Raw genomic sequence first — 18096 nt, 5'->3', positions numbered from 1 at the left:
AGCACAAACCATGGCCTTTGTTGAACCAGTTATGGATCACTGGTCGGTGCAAGTGGTTTACACCTACCCATTGAGTCTTGCGGAGCACTCACTCAGGGTTTGGAGTCGGTATCTGTATTAAAAAATCCCATGCCTCGACTGGGATCCGAACCCAGTACCTACCAGCCTGTAGACTAATGGCCTAACCACTACGCCACCGAGGCCGGTCGAACATGGTAGAGTCCAATATACAGAACCCGTACCATTAAAAATGTCTTCCTTCATGCGTTAAAACTGTGCATTCACTAAAATAAAACAAAAACGCCAACATTTGTCATCACTGTGTATATATTGTATTTTATTATAAATAACTGAATATCTGCGTAAATAACACAATTTTTCTGTTAATAAATACTTTTTTAAAAGGTGCTACACAAAAGACAATTAGCTATTATTAGTATTAACAACTACTGTTTCGTCGAATCTGTACTTGGCCCCGTGGATGTCCGGTTAATAGGAGTTTCTGTGTACACACGCACGCACGCACACACGCACGCACCCAGTACCTACCAGACCGATGGCCTAACCACTACGCCACCGAGGCCGGTCGAACATGGTAGAGTCCAATATACAGAAGAGTGACAACCCGTTCCATTAAAAATGTCTTCCTTCATGCGTTAAAACTGTGCATTCACTAAAACAAAACAAAAACGCCAACATTTGTCATCACTGTGTATATATTGTACTTTATTATAAATAACTGAATATCTGCGTAAATAACATAATTTTTCTGTAAATAAATACTTTTTTAAAAGGTGCTACACAAAAGACAATTAGCTTACAAGAACTGCTATTTCGTCGAATCTGTACTTGCACGCACCAACACGCACATGCACACACCGGGTGATAAAGTTGAAAGTAAAAAATATGCAATAAAAGTAGTTATTTGTGTTTATGCCAAACCTGATCTTAGATAATTGTAAATATATAAATATATAGTCGAAAGTTTAAAAAATGCAATAAAAGTGCTTATCTGTGTTTAATGCTAAACCTGATCACATAAAGATTGTAAATATGTAAATATATAATCGCCAGGCGTTTCGTGCATCCTAGCACACTTCGGGTGATAAACAATATACATGTAATATAAAGTTAAACGTCAACAATGAGCAATAACAGTCGTGAGATAACAATAAGATAACATTTACTGCACTGTGTTATAGCTCGTATTTAAACTTCATTGACGATTGGTTCATTTTCTCCGCAAATACTCGGTCAAAAACTTCATTCTGTGCAACTGTAAAGTAATTTTTCCAATCTCCCACTTGGCCTAAAATGAAAGATGAAAATGGACACAATTATTTTATTTTATCCATGATAATATACAGTGAAACCCTTCCAAAGCGGACACTCTTGTGTCCGGTTTAAAGAGGGATCCGGTTTAGAGAGGTTACGTTCTGTTCTGATTTTGAAAACGGGATTCTGTAAAACGTCCGGTTTTAATGAAATTCCCGTTTACAGAGGGTCCGGTTTTGAGGGAATTCCCCTTTATAGAGGGTCCGGTTTTGAGGGAATTCCCGTTTACAGAGGTCCGGTTTTGAGGGAATTCCCGTTTACAGAGGGTCCGGTTTTGAGAAGTTTCACTGTATACACAACTGAAATTAAAATACACAGTATTTGTTTTTAAAAATTAAAATGCAGATTTTGTGACATTTTAAGGTAAAAGTCGTAGTAGTTCGTCATATATATAGTAGTTGTAGTTGTTGTAGACCTAATCGTAGTCGTCGGCTGTCTCAGATGTTAAAAGGTTTAAAATGAAGACTGTTATATCATCGATTATTGCTACCTCTTTTCCTTTTTTGTCCTTTCAGTTTATTCAATCGTTTTCACACACATTTACTTTGATTGATTGAGTGAGTGAGGGAGTGAGTGGTTGGTTTTAGGTTCGTTGGTTGATTGATTGATTGATCGGTTGATTGAACAAACATTGCCGTCGCCATTATTGTACAGTTTCATGTTTATAATTAAGAGAGGGCCTCGTAAGTTGAATAACTTGTGCCCAATCTTTTTGTGCATATATATTATATGCAATAAAGTAAGTTTTCAATCAATAAGGCTTATATTTGAGCCCCTTTAACTTTAACTTTATCTTTCTTGTACATGACTGGGTCACATTTGACCTGACTACCCCTTTAACTTTAACTGTCCTTTACATGACTGAGTCATATTTGACCTGACTGCCCCTTTAACTTTATCTTTCCTGTACATGAATGAGTCATACTTGACCTGACTGCCCCTTTAACTTTCCTGCACATGACTGAGTCATATTTGACATGACTGCCCCTTTAACTTTAACTTTCCTGTAAATGACCGAGTCATATTTGACCTGACTGCCCCTTTAACTTTAACTTACCTTTACATGACTGAGTCATATTTGACATGACTGCCCCTTTAACTTTAACTTTCCTGTAAATGACTGAGTCATATTTGACCTGACTGCCCCTTTAACTTTACCTTTCCTGTACATGACTGAGTCATATTTGACCTGACTGCCCCTTTAACTTTAACTTACCTTTACATGACTGAGTTCTATTTGACCTTAATGCCCTTTTAACTTTACCTTTCCTGTACATGACCGAGTCGTTCTTGTCGTCGATCGAGGTGAGAAGGTGGCCCTTTGTCCGCTTCATGTTACCGAAATCACACTTGTCACACACCTGGCTCAGGAACTCGGCAGTGCAGTCCTTGTCCAGGAACCTGGCGATCTTAGACACTTCTCTCTGGGGGTTCTGGGGTTCAAAGAACAAATATATACATAAAAATTGATATTTCATTTCAACTTATTTCCGTGTTTATATCCAATTAAGGTTCAAGCACGATATCCTGGGCACAGACCTTAGCTACCTGGGATGTCTGTCCGGGACAGTGGATTAGTGGTTAGTGAGAGAGCTGATGGTGTAGTGGTCTTACACCTACCTGTAGTGGTCTTACACCTACCACTGAGTCGTTAAAACTCACTCTGCATGGAAGCCGGAACCGGGCTGCGAACCCGGTACTTACCAGTTTTATTTCTGACAGCTTAACAATGACACCATCAAGGCCGGTAAAATTAATATTTTAAAAAAGGCTTTAAAAAATTTGTACTTTTATTTTATTTTATTTATTATTCTTCTGTTAATATTTAAATAATTTTTTTTTTTTTTTTTTTTTTTTTTTTTTTTTTTTTTTTTTTTTTTAAATTCGAATATAAGCTATTAATGAGGTTTTCCTAGTAAGTGTGGTTTGGGGCTTGCACAGTTCCATTTCTCTCTGTCCTGCTTTTGTTATCAGACACGACTGGTATATCAAAGGTCGTGGTATGTGTTATCCTGTCTGTGGTATGATGCCTATAAATTATTCCTTGCTACTAAAAGAAAAATGTAGTGGGTTTCCTCATTATGACTGTCAAATTGACCATATGTTTGACAGTAGCCAATAGCCGATGATTAATAAATCAATGTGCTCTAGTGGTGTCGTTAAACAAAAACATACATTGTTATCAGACTCCACTTTGACCGTGCATATATATTATGAGAGGGATAAGTTCAGCCAGAGACACATGACAGTGTGATGGAACATAAACTGGCTATAACAAGGAAGGAAGGAAATGTTTTATTTAATAACACACTCAATACATGTATGGCGTCGGATATATGGTTAAGAACCACACAGATATTGAGAGAAGAAACCCACTGTTGCCACTCCATGGCCTACTCTTTTTCGATTAGCAGCAAGGGATTTTTTATATGCACCATCCCACAGACAGGATAGTACATACCACGGCCTTTATTACACCAGTTGTGGAGCACTGGCTAGAACGTGGCTATAGGAAGAAAGACAAGTTTGAAATGAAAGTTAAAGACTCACCTCTTTGATATCTTCGTATCGCAGTACAAGAATGGGCTGTGTTGCATTATTGGCGATCGCTGCTTCCCACTCAAGCATATACTCGAACCACGATCCCGAATCCACTGTTTAGTTAACACAGAAAGAGAGGCAATATATAATATAATATTAAAGCCGCACACCCTAGTTCCATCCAGCGAAAATAAATTATAATTTGGTTAATCTACAAACCTGTAACACACTTAGATCACGTTTTTATCAAATGGAGTGAAAAAGCAGGTTTTATATCGATAAATACCATGGGAATCCCCATGTCCCAATTGCTTGAAATTATTTTGAAAGTTAGTATTCTGATGTCACCGGTAGATGTCGCTCGAAGCACAACAATGCCTACGTCACGACAAATTTCACAGACTTGGGGTGCGTTCGTTTCACCTCTCCTGGACATGTTCCAACTGTTCTGTCCTGGTTGTATCCCCTCTCCAGATATCGTAAGACTTAGCAAAATTATTGGTTTTAAGGGTTTGTAACGTTTTGTATTGAGACACTTACTTGTCTGAACTTTATTGTTACTGAAAATGTTCACGAACTGTGAAGAAAAATCTCACAAATGAACAACAAATCGGATGTTGATTGCGCGAACCGTCTGTGACATTGAAATGGAAATATCCCCTCTAAAAATAGATTGGACCTCGCTTGCTTAACGGTTTTTTCTCGACAACACGTCTTGTGAAAAAATGCAAAAAATGCATTTCGTGGTTTTACAAACATCAGGATTACCAAAAAGCACTTCAGGTGAATGGAAATGTGTATCCTAAATAATAAAATGTAAGTAAAGTGCAATTTTATTTGTGAAAAATGGGGTTTAATAGCGAAAAACAACGCCGTAATGGTTAACAAATAGCCGTAACTAGGGTGTGTCCCTTTAATAAATATATACCGGCCTCGGTGGCGTCGTGGCAGGCCATCGGTCTACAGGCTGGTAGGTACTGGGTTCGGATCCCAGTCGAGGCATGGGATTTTTAATCCAGATACCGACTCCAAACCCTGAGTGAGTGCTCCGCAAGGCTCAATGGGTAGGTGTAAACCACTTGCACCGACCAGTGATCCATAACTGGTTCAACAAAGGCCATGGTTTGTGCTATCCTGCCTGTGGGAAGCGCAAATAAAAGATCCCTTGCTGCCAATCGGAAGAGTAGCCCATGTAATGGCGACAGCGGGTTTCCTCTCAAAATATGTGTGGTCCTTAACCATATGTCTGACGCCATATAACCGTAAATAAAATGTGTTGAGTGCGTCGTTAAATAAAACATTTCTTTCTTTAATAAATATCAATTTTTAGCGTCCAGTATGGATTTTCAACGTCGCTTTTTAGCGAAATTTCTGTGAAGTTTGTTACAAGTTTAACAACACCACTAGAACACATTGATTTATTAATAATCGGCTTTCCGTGAAGAAGACTACTAGTAATTATTGTTCAATCACACGGTATAAGTGACGCAATTTGTTTTGTTTAACGACACCACTAGAGCACATTGATTTATTAATCATCGGCTATTGGATGTCAAACAATTGGTAATTTTGACATTTAGTCTTAGAGAGGCAACCCGCTATGTTTTTCCATTAGTAGCAAGGGATCTTTTATATGCACCATCCCACAGACAGGATAGCACATACCACAGTCTTTGATATACCAGAGTCGTGGTGCACTGGCTGTGACGAGAAATAGCCCCATGGGCCCACCGACGGGGATCGATCCCAGACCGACCGCACATCGAGTGAGCGCTGTACCACTGAACTACGTCCTGCACCCAATACTCTCTGAAGTGATTGATCACATTTTTTCCTGTAATGTGTGTATTGGTAATTAATATGTTTCTGTGAAGAAGACTAGTAATTATTGTTCAGTCACATGGTATAAATGATTCAATTTAATTACAGCAGAATATATATACAGTGATTCTCATTCCGGCCCCCCCCCCCCCCACCCCCCACCCCTACTTCTGGTCAAACAATATATTACAGAATACACCAAAAATGCAAACTTATCCCGACCATCTGTCAAGGACCTTTAAATTCTATTTTCAAAAACAAGAACGGCTTTTGGGCCCCCGTCTGTTAAAAAATCCTGGATCCGCGCCTGTCCTTAAGTCCGGTTATAAGAGGAATTCGGTTTTGAGAGGTTATGTTTTGTAGCTAACTGAGCTAACAAATGTAGGGTGCACTTTGAAATCTTTGTCAGCTGGATGTTATTTACTAAAGTACTACAGTATTAAATGTATGTAGCATACGGCGATGGTGATCAATAACATGATTACAATATTTGCGGTTAGTACCACTCTCAATAAATAAATAAATAAATAAATAAATGTAAGTTATTGGGAAAATTAACGCTAATGCTCAACAGCGTGAATTCTTGCAGAGTAGCTAAAACATCGTCCCCTGGTAGCATACGAATCGGTGGCGGGGGGGGGGGGGGGGGGGGGGGTGAATCCTCAAATTCGGGCAAAAACGAAATAGATATTCGGTCAAAACGTGTTGACCAGAGGCCTTTTTACCATGTATTTCCATCATTCTACGCTCAAAATTAGTTGTAATCCATGTAAAAATGCGTAGTGATTCGTACGAAACCGTATATAGCTTTCACACGGTTATGCTAATATGAATAAATCGAGGGGTTAGTGCCAGAACCCATTATATGGTGAATTATACAAACATGAGTTAATCACCTTGTCAGCATCATGGGAAGGTGTACTATCATTTCACAATGTCTCATTCAAACCAATCATTTATTTATGCTTTTATAGAACAGAACCCAAACCAATTATTTTTTATGTCCATTTCCACAAAAGGCAAAAACCATGTTTTCAGCACTACCTTATTCTGTCTCTTTAGAATTACCCATAGCTGACAGACATAACACGTTAGCTCACAACACTGGAGTGTTGTGGGCTGTAAACGGTCTGAGAAGATTGAATCCTAGGTGCCATAGCGCATGACATGCTAATGACACATGCTAGCTCTAAGTGTTTGCATCCAGCAATGGTGTTTTATGTAAACTATCTCTGGCTGGGTGTTTTGGCTTACAAAGAAATAACAACGCTGGCAGAAGTAGCTAGAAGTAATTGTTTACGCATCACAATGACCGGTCTTTAGTGCTTAGACATCTGGAATGTGTGTGAGTTGTTAACTAGTCGCTGAATAAATGCCGATTATGTAAATAGTTTAATCAGAAGTGATTGCAAAGTTCATTTAGTTCTACAGAAGAAACACGCAGTTGAGAAAATATTAACTGAACAGAGACATAGAGAAACTAGTTAAACAGGAAAGTTGTTTCCCTTATTTTAGTTTGAACAGTTACTATGTGTATTAGAGAAAAAATAATATAATTAAATTAATTTGCCTGGGGCAGGACGTAGCCCAGTAGTAAAGTGCTGGCCTGGTGTACGGTCAGTCTAGGATCGATCCCTGTTAGTGGAATCATTGGACTATTTCTCGTTCGAGCGAGTGCTTTACAACTGGTGTTACAGACCATGATATGTGCTATCCTGTCTGTGGGATGATGCATATATTAAAGATCCCTTGGTGCTAATACAAAAAATAGCTGCCCATAGTTTCCTCTCTAAAATATATTTGTGGTCATTAACTACATGTCTGACACCACATACCTGTAGCTGTGTTGGGTGTGTCATTAAATATAAAATTCCTTTCTTTCTTTCTTTCTTTTTTTTAAACATGGTTCCCATATGCAACAACCTTAGTTAAAAATTATGGTCTAGCTATGTCTGTATTTTGTAGACAATTTGAATATTATATAAAAAATAAATTTAAGTTGCAATTTAAAATGAAAATGCCTGGGAACTGTTTATTGTAAAAAGGATGCCGGCCCTAAGATGATAAATGTTTTATGACCATACGCAATAAAATATTTTAATTTACTTAGCATAGAGGGGAATTAGTTTATATTATTTCAAAGGCATCATCACAGGATTGTAACTTTTCCAGTCATTGTATATTTTATAGACATTATGTAATATTTGACATATAGTTGAACATGAAGTAGTAGATAAAGGTCAAGTATTTTTTCTTTAAATCGGAGTCCGTTCATGGTAGTTCATATTATAACTAATTGGTTAGAAGAAGCGACCCCTTTATATAAATGGCATAAAATAAATATGCATACTAATAATAAATATTGTTCATTCTAGTAGTTGAAATGTATGCACATTCGTATGTTCTGGGCTAAAATATCTAGATATTACTACATTAACTGGAATAATTGTAACATATCAGATGTTCCAATGATGAGGGATCTCTGGTCATTATAACAAAGTGGTTACTGCTATAGTGTGTTTAAATAAAATGTGTGTGTGTACATGTATATCATTCTCCGAGCGCATTAGACAAACGTTATACTTAACCACGCACCAGATCAATGCTGATGACGAATGCATTAAACTGTATTTAGATATTTTTTTTACACCTGGTCTTATTGTACTTAATGGCATTCACTGTTGTCATTATTATAACAGCAATTTATTAAATATTTTAATCAACAATCTTTATTCAATTAACAAATTAAAATGTTTTCAAAACATTGACAATCAAAACATGAAACTATACCTGAAAATTTCTTATTTTTAATCTACATTTACCGCAATGTATTTGCAATTTATATACTAGTGTAGTAGTTCACGCATGCATGCAGTATAACACCCATGTCAGCATAGTTCAGTGGTACAGGTAGATGCGATGGGATATATGACTGATTGCCCTTAGTGGAGCCATCGCCTTTTATCTTACTTCAACCAGTGCCCAGGACTGGTACATTAAAGATTGTGATAACTATGGTTTAAACAACTTCCAGATCAGGTTGCCGGGGTCTGGATTGACAATTAACGTTGCGGAAAGACAGTGGCTTAAGATGTGATAATAATCCAGCTCAGATTTCAAGATATCACTTGCCGGATTCGTTTCGAGTTGTGCTGTGTCATAGCCAGCTTTGTTTTGTAGATCCACATAGTCACGATCACGGGACACACACACCTTCCCACCTCCGCCATATTGAATTCTTAGGGGAACAAAAATAACAGTTAAAACTTGATACACAACTATCCACAAGCATCAAACGCCTAGAGTTTGAGGATTAAAAAAATAAAATGCACTAAACATGGAATAGGTGATTTTAACAATTCATTAGCCATAGTAAAACACCTACCAGCCCTTCTCCTGTGTATACAGTACACTGGTGCTAATAATACTACAAGTAGAACATAAAACCAGAATCCAACATGACCAAAACACTTTTATAATCACTTTAATAATTAGCACGCAATTTGTGAAATATTTGTGCACATACCATGTTAAAACTATCCCATTAAATTAATTCCATTTAATGTACAATTGCAATGCATCTACAGTTCACCTGAGGTTGACATTTGTTTAAGACAAAATTTAAAAATACAAACTTTACTTTCTACAAAATTGGGGGTTTCTAATTAACACATTTATTTTATCTCAAATGCCACGAGACACCCTAAGTTTTGCTGGTAAAATAAAATGCAAGGTACCACACGTTGTATGTGTTTCCTGAGTAAATCGATACATTGTTTTGATCAGATAAATGTTTTATTACAAAATGTTTACATTATCAACAATGAAATCTAATTTTGTGAATTTGACTGTTGACCATTTGCGTTTCGCCTACAGTGTATTACTAAGAATAACACGTTTGAGTACCAGTGTCAATAAAATGGCGAGTTTTATTAGGAATCGTTTTTGTCTGTTCAAGTATAGGCTAGAAGGCATTAAAAATATCATGTGCTGACGTAGCCAGGATTGTTTATTGGGGGTGGAGTGGAGATAGAGGGCACTGCTTTTACACATGTTATGGGGTGACATGCATTATAAATGTTGGTATTGTGAAAAAAGAGGTATATTCGAGAAGGCAAGGTCCTCTTGTGCCCAATCCCTGGCTACCCGGATACGCCAGTGCATATATGTGCAATTTAAAGTATATCAATCAATAGATTTTGGTTTCAACACGGGTACCTTTAGTAGTATTACTTGCATATTTAAAATGTACTCAACAAAATGAATTAAGGGACAATAGAATTGTGGTAATTATTTGTTAATGTCATATCATGTCATGTCATAAGTTTTTATCACATATAACTTCTAAACATTGTTTCAGTAACATCTGACCTATGTTACATGTAAACATCTTACACATAATGAGATTTTTTTGCATTTTTGTAAAACCTACGAAAATGCGCATTCTGCTAGCAATCATTACATGTGGATTGTAAATATATTTGTCATTTTATTCTCTCTAAATTGCTGTTGAAGAACATTTGTTTTAGAACATGTCAAAACGTAGACCCTTTAGAACGAGTGAACACTTTTAAGGTAAAAAGCCGAATATAATTACTGGCCCTTATTTATTTAGTTTTGTTAAATTACTGTGTATTAAAAATCATTAAACGTATTAACTTATTTTAACGGTCAGTAGCTCAAGACTACAGATGGAGCAGTTTACTCTGATAGCTTACATTTCGTGTTTAATTAGTGTAATAAATATATCTGTTATAACTGGTATGATAGCTTACATTTCATGTAATAATTAGTATAACAAATGTATCTGTTATAACTGGTTTTAAGGTTTTGCTTTGTTTGACAAATTGTTTTTCTAAAGTTGTTAAGAGCTTCTAGCAACCTTCTACAATACCAGGGAGCCCAATTCACCATCTCAGTGTAGGATAAGGTTACTGTGCACACAGCTGGAAACACCCATGACCATTTCCAGTGTCTGCCATCCAAAGATAATTTGTTATTGTTTACAATTACTTCCTGCCGCCAGTACATTTTCAAAGTATTAACAACACAGACCCAATTAGGTGTCTCGGAGCTGCTGCGAAATTAAACATTTACTGTATGCCACGTGGACTCACTGCAAGATATCATTATTCTTGACTTAGATTTCACACAATTTGTCACATATGCTGGACTGTAAGAAAAACTGTTTATAAAATAGCTTGCTCGGGCATGCTGGTTGAAGCTGTTTGTGTTCAAGTTCCAGGAGCCAGAATAAATTAAATAGTACTTCATCTAATTACATCATTATCTATTATTACTAGCAGACAAAACTTTTAAGGTTTATACTAAAACAAATAACTGCTAGCATCTAAAAGTAAAATATTCTAAAGTTTTCAGTGCAGTTTTCTCAGACTGAAGTGGAAAGGAGATAAGTGGTTCAGGCACTAACCCCTCGAAATGTTGTTATGCAGATTCAGGCATTTTCGTTTAATTTGAACTAAAGCCAGCCTGTCTCCTCAAAAATGGGAGCCCGTACGCCTGTGCCTGGTATCCACACTGTGGCAAACGTTATCCCCTACCCTCTCCACACCTAGCTGACTTGTGTGTTCGAACATGCGTCCATATAAGGCACTTGTGTAGTAGACGGGGCACAGGCTGGGTTTCAGGGGTCGAAATCCCTTCTCACTGCTCAAAGCGAATTTTCCTTTTTTAAATATTGTGTGGGGAACATGAATTGAATTTTTCTATAGATTTTGCTCGCACACACATACACGCACGCACGTACGCAAGCACGCACACACACACATACATACACACACACACGTTATACATACACACACACCAATCTGATTAAAATTAGCTCTACTGGGTCTACCAGTAGATCTAACAGCATTCCGTGGACTCCCATGTCCAGGTGACATTTCATCTATAAATAATAATTTTAATATCGACCAATTACACTTCGCCTTTTATAGCGTTATTCGGTAGCATACAAATTCTAAAAATATCGGGCGAACCTATTTATGCAATAGGTGAACTTGTTGGTCTATTTCAACATCAGCCAGCCTATTTAAATATATTTCTATTAACTAGCCATTTATAATACTACTATCTACATGTACATATGCATGAATATTAAATATACCACCATCACCATTATTTGTATAAGTATTACTATTACTATAATCAGCATACTACCACAAAGTGTATGCACTCCCAGTATTTAGCGTGTATAATCTAATTCATATTCTGTGAGGCGATGAATCAGGGCACCCCAACCCTGGCATCGTAATAAACTAGATTTTATGGCTATACCTTCACGGTTTTTTTTTTTGTTGTTGTTGTGTTGAAACGAATTTTACATAAAATTTTATATTGTAATTATGTTTTCGGCATACTTCGTAATTCACCCGAATTATTTCGTATACCCTCGGCATAATCCCGAATGTTTTCAAATTCTTTTCAAATCACTGGCATGATTTTGGAAGTAAGGTTTTGATTGGTCGAATGAAAGGTCAACTGGACATGAGCTCCAACGAGCTGCTGTTAGATCCACATGTAATAGTGGAGCTAATTTTAATTACATTGTACACACATACACACACACACTGACACACACACACACACACACACACACACACATACACAGTATACACACATACACACACGTACACACACATTATACACACAAACGTACCCACATTCACACACACACATTCCATACACGCACATACATTATACGCGATCGCGCGCGCGCGCGCGCGCACACACACACACACACACACACACACACACACATTATACACACACAGCTTATTTATGATATTTCTTGCCAAAGCCTGTTTCAGCAGTATCAACATACCCTGTCCGTTTAGAAAGAGCGGCAGGTAGTTTTCCCACTGTCCGGTATATTCGTAATACTGCCTCAGCTTCTTGTGGTGGTGGAAGAACGAAACCGCCACGTCTTTCGGGTTTCTGCTCACAAAGATGATCTTGCAGTTCTTCTGCTTTAACTGCCCGGGCAGCTGTCGGTACCAGATATGACAGTTCAGTATTCTTGGCGAGGCGAACGTTTCCAGGGTGGAATTCGGAATAAACTCCAGCTGCAGTGCATCCTTTTCCGCCACGACAAGATCGGTTGTCCCCGACAGGATGCATCGTGTTATCTCCCACACCCAGTGAGTACCTGGTGATAAAACACAGTAACAGAACCTAGTCGTGTTATCTCCCACTCCTAGTGAGTACCTGGCGATAAAACACAGTAATAGAACTCAGTCGTGTTATCTCCCATACCCAGTGAGTACCTGGCGATAAAATACAGTCATAGAACTCAGTCGTATTATCTCCCACATCCAGTGAGTACCTGGTGATAAAACACAGTGATAGGAGTCAGTCGTGTTATCTCCCACACCCAGGGAGTACCTGGTGATAAAACACAATAATAGAACTCAGTCGTGTTATCTCCCACACCAAGTGAGTACCTGGTGATAAAACACTGTAATAGAACTCAGTCGTGTTATCTCCCACACCCAGTGAGTACCTGGTGATAAAACACTGTAATAGAACTCAGTCGTGTTATCTCCCACATCCAGTGAGTACCTGGTGATAAAACATAGTAACAGAACTCAGTCGTGTTATCTCCCACATCCAGTGAGTACCTGGTGATAAAACACAATAATAGAATTCAGTCGTGTTATCTCCCACACCCAGTGAGTACCTGGTGATAAACACTGTAATAGAACTCAGTCGTGTTATCACCCACACCCAGTGAGTACCTGGAGATAAAACATAGTAATAGAACTCAGTCGTGTTATCTCTCACACCCAGTGAGTACCTGGCGATAAAACACAGTAATAGAACTCAGTCGTGTTATCTCCCACACCCAGTGAGTACCTGGCGATAAAACACAGTAATAGAACTGAGCTGTGTTATCTCCCAACACCTAGTGAGATCTCCCACACCCAGTGAGTACCTGGTGATAAAACACAATAATAGAACTCAGTCGTGTTATCTCTCACATCCAGTGAGTACCTGGTGATAAAACATAGTAATAGAACTCAGTCGTGTTCTCCCACACCCAGTGAGTACAAACAGACATGCTAACAGACATTCAGTCAAATAGGCAGGCAGACAAACAAACAGATAGACAAAGAGGCAGACAAACAGACAGACCGATATATAGAAAGACAGACAGACAAACAAACAAAAAGACAGACAGACAGACAGACAGGCAGGCAGGCAGACAGGCAGGCAGGCAGGCAGGCAGGCAGACAGACAGACAGATAGACAGATAGATAAACAGACAGACAAGCAGGCAGACAGACAGGCAGACAGTCAAAGATAGAAAGACAAACAGACATACAGACAGACAGAAAGGCAGGCAGGCAGGCAGGCGGGCAGACAGACAAGGAGATAGAGAGACAGGCAGACAGGCAGACAGACAGATAAATAGAAATAAAAACAGGCAGACAGACAGACAGACAAGAGGACAGAGAGAAACGCAGGCCAGGTAGGGAGGCAGAAAGAAAAAATATACTAGGCTCAAAAGCACCTCGACGTTTTTCGCGATTATGGTTTTTGTTGTTGTTGTTGAGGGGGGGTTTGGGGGGGGGGGGGGGGGTTGTTATCTCGAAAACATGAAAATGAAGCTTTAAACAAAATAAAAAAGGTACATGCCACTCTTTGGGTAGGAGCAAATCATGACGTCATCATCTCGTATGGTGACATCCTTGATGCCTCGCACCACCTCTTCCGACGTCCTAGGGTAGAGATAGCCGTCGACTTCCAGCACGAGAAACGTGTCCCCGCCAGCGTCACGGTACTTCACGAGCGGCATCGCTCGCTCGTCTGTAACTGAACCGTGTTAATCGAAACAAGATCTGGGGATTGGCATAGTATAATGGCATCGAGGTACCGCAGTACCGGTACTAATCCGCCAGAGGTCGCTGTTAAGCAAGTGACATATTCAGTGCCATAGCGCCGTTACATATCACTACGAGTCAGAAGTCTCTGGCGATGTCAGAGGTCGTGCCCACGACAGGCGTGTTTGAACAATTCTCTGATAGAAATATGCCAGAAATTACCCACATACGAGCCAGATCTCGCACTTTAAAGGGAGCTACCAATATGGCTCTCTGTCACTCCACGATATCAAGGTGAGTAATTTTAACTCCTCTTAGCTTATGAATTTAAATGAAAGTAATATAAAAAAAAAGGATTAAATATCAATCCTCAATATGGCAATATCTTAAATGGTTCCCCATAATCCAAATCAGGAAGTGGGCGGGACGTAGCCCAGTGGTAAAGCGCTCGCCTGATGCGCCGTCGGTTTAGGATCGATCCACGTCGATGGGCCCATTGCACTATTTCTTGTTCAGCCAGTACACCAAAACTAGTATATCAAAAGCCGTGGTATGTGCTATCCTGTCTGTGGGATTGTGCATATAAAGGACTCTTTGCTACTTGCGGGTTTCCTCTCTAAGTAAGCCTATATATCAGAATTACCAAATGTATGACATCTAATAGCCGATGGTTAATAAATCAATGTGCTCTAGTGGTGTTTTTACACAAAACAAATCTTTAACTAAGTTAGGGAAGAAATTAATCATTCCCCATAAAAAAAAAATGTTGACGTCCAGATATGCGAGAATCATGAGCAAGCATTCTTTACTTATTACATCATGTCTGATATTCATAAACTTCTAGTTCATCAATAATCTTATGATACACGTCTGGGCTCGTTATTCATTATTGTGACATTTATTGCGGGCTTTATTTTTAACCTCAGGTAATGGGATATCGAAAATATGGAATGAAAACTTTGCGGAACGATAATTATCCGTACCAAGTGTTGTTGGACGCCATCTGGAGTTACCTAGTTCAGTATATGTAATGCGAAGAGTAGATGTTTCTAGTTGTTGGATTTTGTTTTGTTTTGTTGTTTTGTTTTTGTTGTAGGGGTATTTTGTGTGGGACGGTTGTTGTTGTTTTTGCTGGGGGGGGGGGTGTTGGGAGGGGGAGGGGTGGAGGGTTGTTTTTTGTTGTTATTATTTGGGGGGGATTGGGGTTCTTTGTTTTTGTTTTTGTTCTTTTTAGTGGGTTGGGGGTAGGATGCGTGGAATATGTATTGGTCATTTTTCAAAGAAATTATTTTTAAAATGGCGTTCTTAACAAAATGGGGGGGGGGTAGGGTGGGGGGGTTGGGGTTTTTTTTTTGCTGGTTTTATTGTATAAATATGCTCATTAATTAATATTTTACCTTTCAAAATATTTTCCCCAAGTAGCAATACATAGACTTAACCTAACCCTGACTCCCACCACACTGTTTTAATGTAATTCCATTTAGGTTATCAAAGGTATCTTAACCTGTTCTGCTTGACCGTCCGTATTAAAATAACAAATTTGTCCAAATCGTGACGCAGCTCATATCTTTGTCGATGTAACGGTACTCTTCATGGCCTTACTGGCTTACCGTACATAAATGTCTTACCCGGAACAGTGTAGTGGTACGGCTCGAGGTTGCCACACTCTCCTATCAAATTCATCTGTGACGACATTTTTACACATGGGCGTACATAGGATTTTGAAAAGGGGGGTTCCAAAGTAGATTGCAGAGATATTGGGCATATATTTCTTTGTTGAGTAAATATAATAATGTCAGATATATTAAAATATAAAAAAGCGATTTCAGGGGTGGTTCGGTCGAACCCATCGAACCCCCCCCCCCCCCCCCCCCCCCCCCCCCATGTACGTCCATGTCACAGATATAACAAAACGAACCCACAAAAAAAAGAAGAAAAAAAAGTGGTACGGCCATGCTGAGATGTTCAATGCTAGAAGATGAAGGGCTATGTATGTTACAGTTACACAGCTCGAGTCGAAACACCTTCCTTGTTTACATTAACGCCAGGTATCTTCAACAGGTACACACATGACACGTAGCTAGAGTGAAGTGCACTCCCACCCCCAACCCCATGTTATATATTGACCCGTCTATCCTAACATGACTTACTAAGGCGGACGGTTCATTGAACCACCACCTCCACAAACCCCGCACCACTGACAGTGTGACACGTAAAGCTATATGACATATGTAGGTTATTTACAACTTCCATCCTTTAACTGTAACTAATTTTCTTTTAAGTAAAACAAAAATGTTGCAGAGTGACTGGCTTAATCAGCATTATAATTAAACACTTCTAAGTTTTAATTTTGATGCATATAAAAATTACTTACATACGTTCGGTAAGAGATACACGACAGGAAACGGGTGACCTTTATATTAGTTGACCAACATTTAGAAGTAAGGCAAGATAGTAGCTAGTATATATTCGGAAACTGTCGGCAATGTTCGGAATTAGTCGTTTATGATTTTATTATACTATACTATATAATAATATTATAATTCGTGTTGTGTTTTTGATTTTATAGCGTGTTCACTGCATATAGTGTTGTGTATTTTAGTTACTGAATTGTTGTTTACACAACATAAACTGTATTCAAAGCGGCAGTTATTTTGCGTTTATATTCAACGCCCTGACGGAAAGATATCTGGAGTATTAAAGGGTGGGCACAACCTCGTATGTGTATGTGTGTGTGTGTGTGTGTGTGTGTGTGTGTGTGTGGTGGTGGTGGTGGGGGGGGGGGCACAAAGCCATATTTTTTACCTTTTTATATACAGTAGGACAAAAAAAATACTATATAAATTTACAAAGGGCGAACACTTTCCGAAATCCTTACTATCGGGCAGCGAAATAGCCAAATGGGGGGGGGGGGGGGGGTGTTATCATGGAACCATGGCTCCCCAATCATATCTCTTAATTTTCTCACAACCTTATATATACCATGTATTGGTCTGTCTCCCCGGGGACGTAGCCCAGTGATAAAGCGTTTGCTCGATGCATGGTCGGTCTGGAATCGATCCCCGTCGGTGGGCCTGTTGGGCTATTTCTCGTTCCAGCCAGTGCACCACGACTGGTATATCAAAGGCCGTGGTATGTACTGCTCTGTCTGTGGGATGATGCATATTAAAGATCCCTTGCTGCCAATCGAAAAGAGTAACCCATAAAGTGGCGACAGCGGGTTTCCTCTCTCAATATCTGTGTTTGTCCTTAACCATATGTCCGACGCCATATAAACGTAAATACAATGTGTTGAGTGCATCGTTAAATAAAACATTTCTTTTCATAAGGATGACCAGAAACGCTTCGAATGTAGGTAAATGGATAATCTAAACAATAAAATCAAAGTACAGTATAACCTCGATTTAACGATCACAAATTACCAATGCAGTTTTTGGCGTTATGTCGAGTTGGCGGTATAGTGTCTTGGGTTTACTACCAAATATTTTTTTTTTAAGTTCCTAAATGTCAACAGAATGACATGTTTTAAATAAAACAAACGAACGATAACAAAACT

General features: G+C 38.8%; 1 protein-coding gene across 2 annotated transcripts; it reads right to left on the bottom strand.

Moving 5' to 3' along the window:
- Positions 1–316: 316 nt before the first annotated feature.
- Positions 317–16998, bottom strand: LOC121377554 (sulfotransferase family cytosolic 1B member 1-like). 2 transcript variants are annotated; one of them, XM_041505601.1, is made up of 6 exons: positions 16915–16998; positions 14356–14532; positions 12542–12865; positions 3886–3989; positions 2600–2768; positions 317–1309 (listed from the first exon to the last, which is right to left on the bottom strand). In XM_041505601.1, exons 2-6 carry the CDS (start codon positions 14513–14515, stop codon positions 1197–1199), a joined length of 870 nt encoding a protein of 289 aa, XP_041361535.1. In that variant the 5' UTR covers positions 14516–14532; positions 16915–16998; the 3' UTR covers positions 317–1196. The 2 variants fall into 2 exon arrangements, with proteins under 2 accessions (XP_041361535.1, XP_041361534.1); XM_041505600.1 differs by having other exon boundaries at positions 14356–14526; positions 16915–16979.
- Positions 16999–18096: the final 1098 nt, after the last annotated feature.

This window comes from Gigantopelta aegis, chromosome 7, assembly GCF_016097555.1.
Source record: "Gigantopelta aegis isolate Gae_Host chromosome 7, Gae_host_genome, whole genome shotgun sequence".
Taxonomy (NCBI): domain Eukaryota; kingdom Metazoa; phylum Mollusca; class Gastropoda; order Neomphalida; family Peltospiridae; genus Gigantopelta; species Gigantopelta aegis.
Note: the sequence above shows the minus strand (reverse complement) of the source record. Positions and strands in the feature narration are given on the sequence as shown.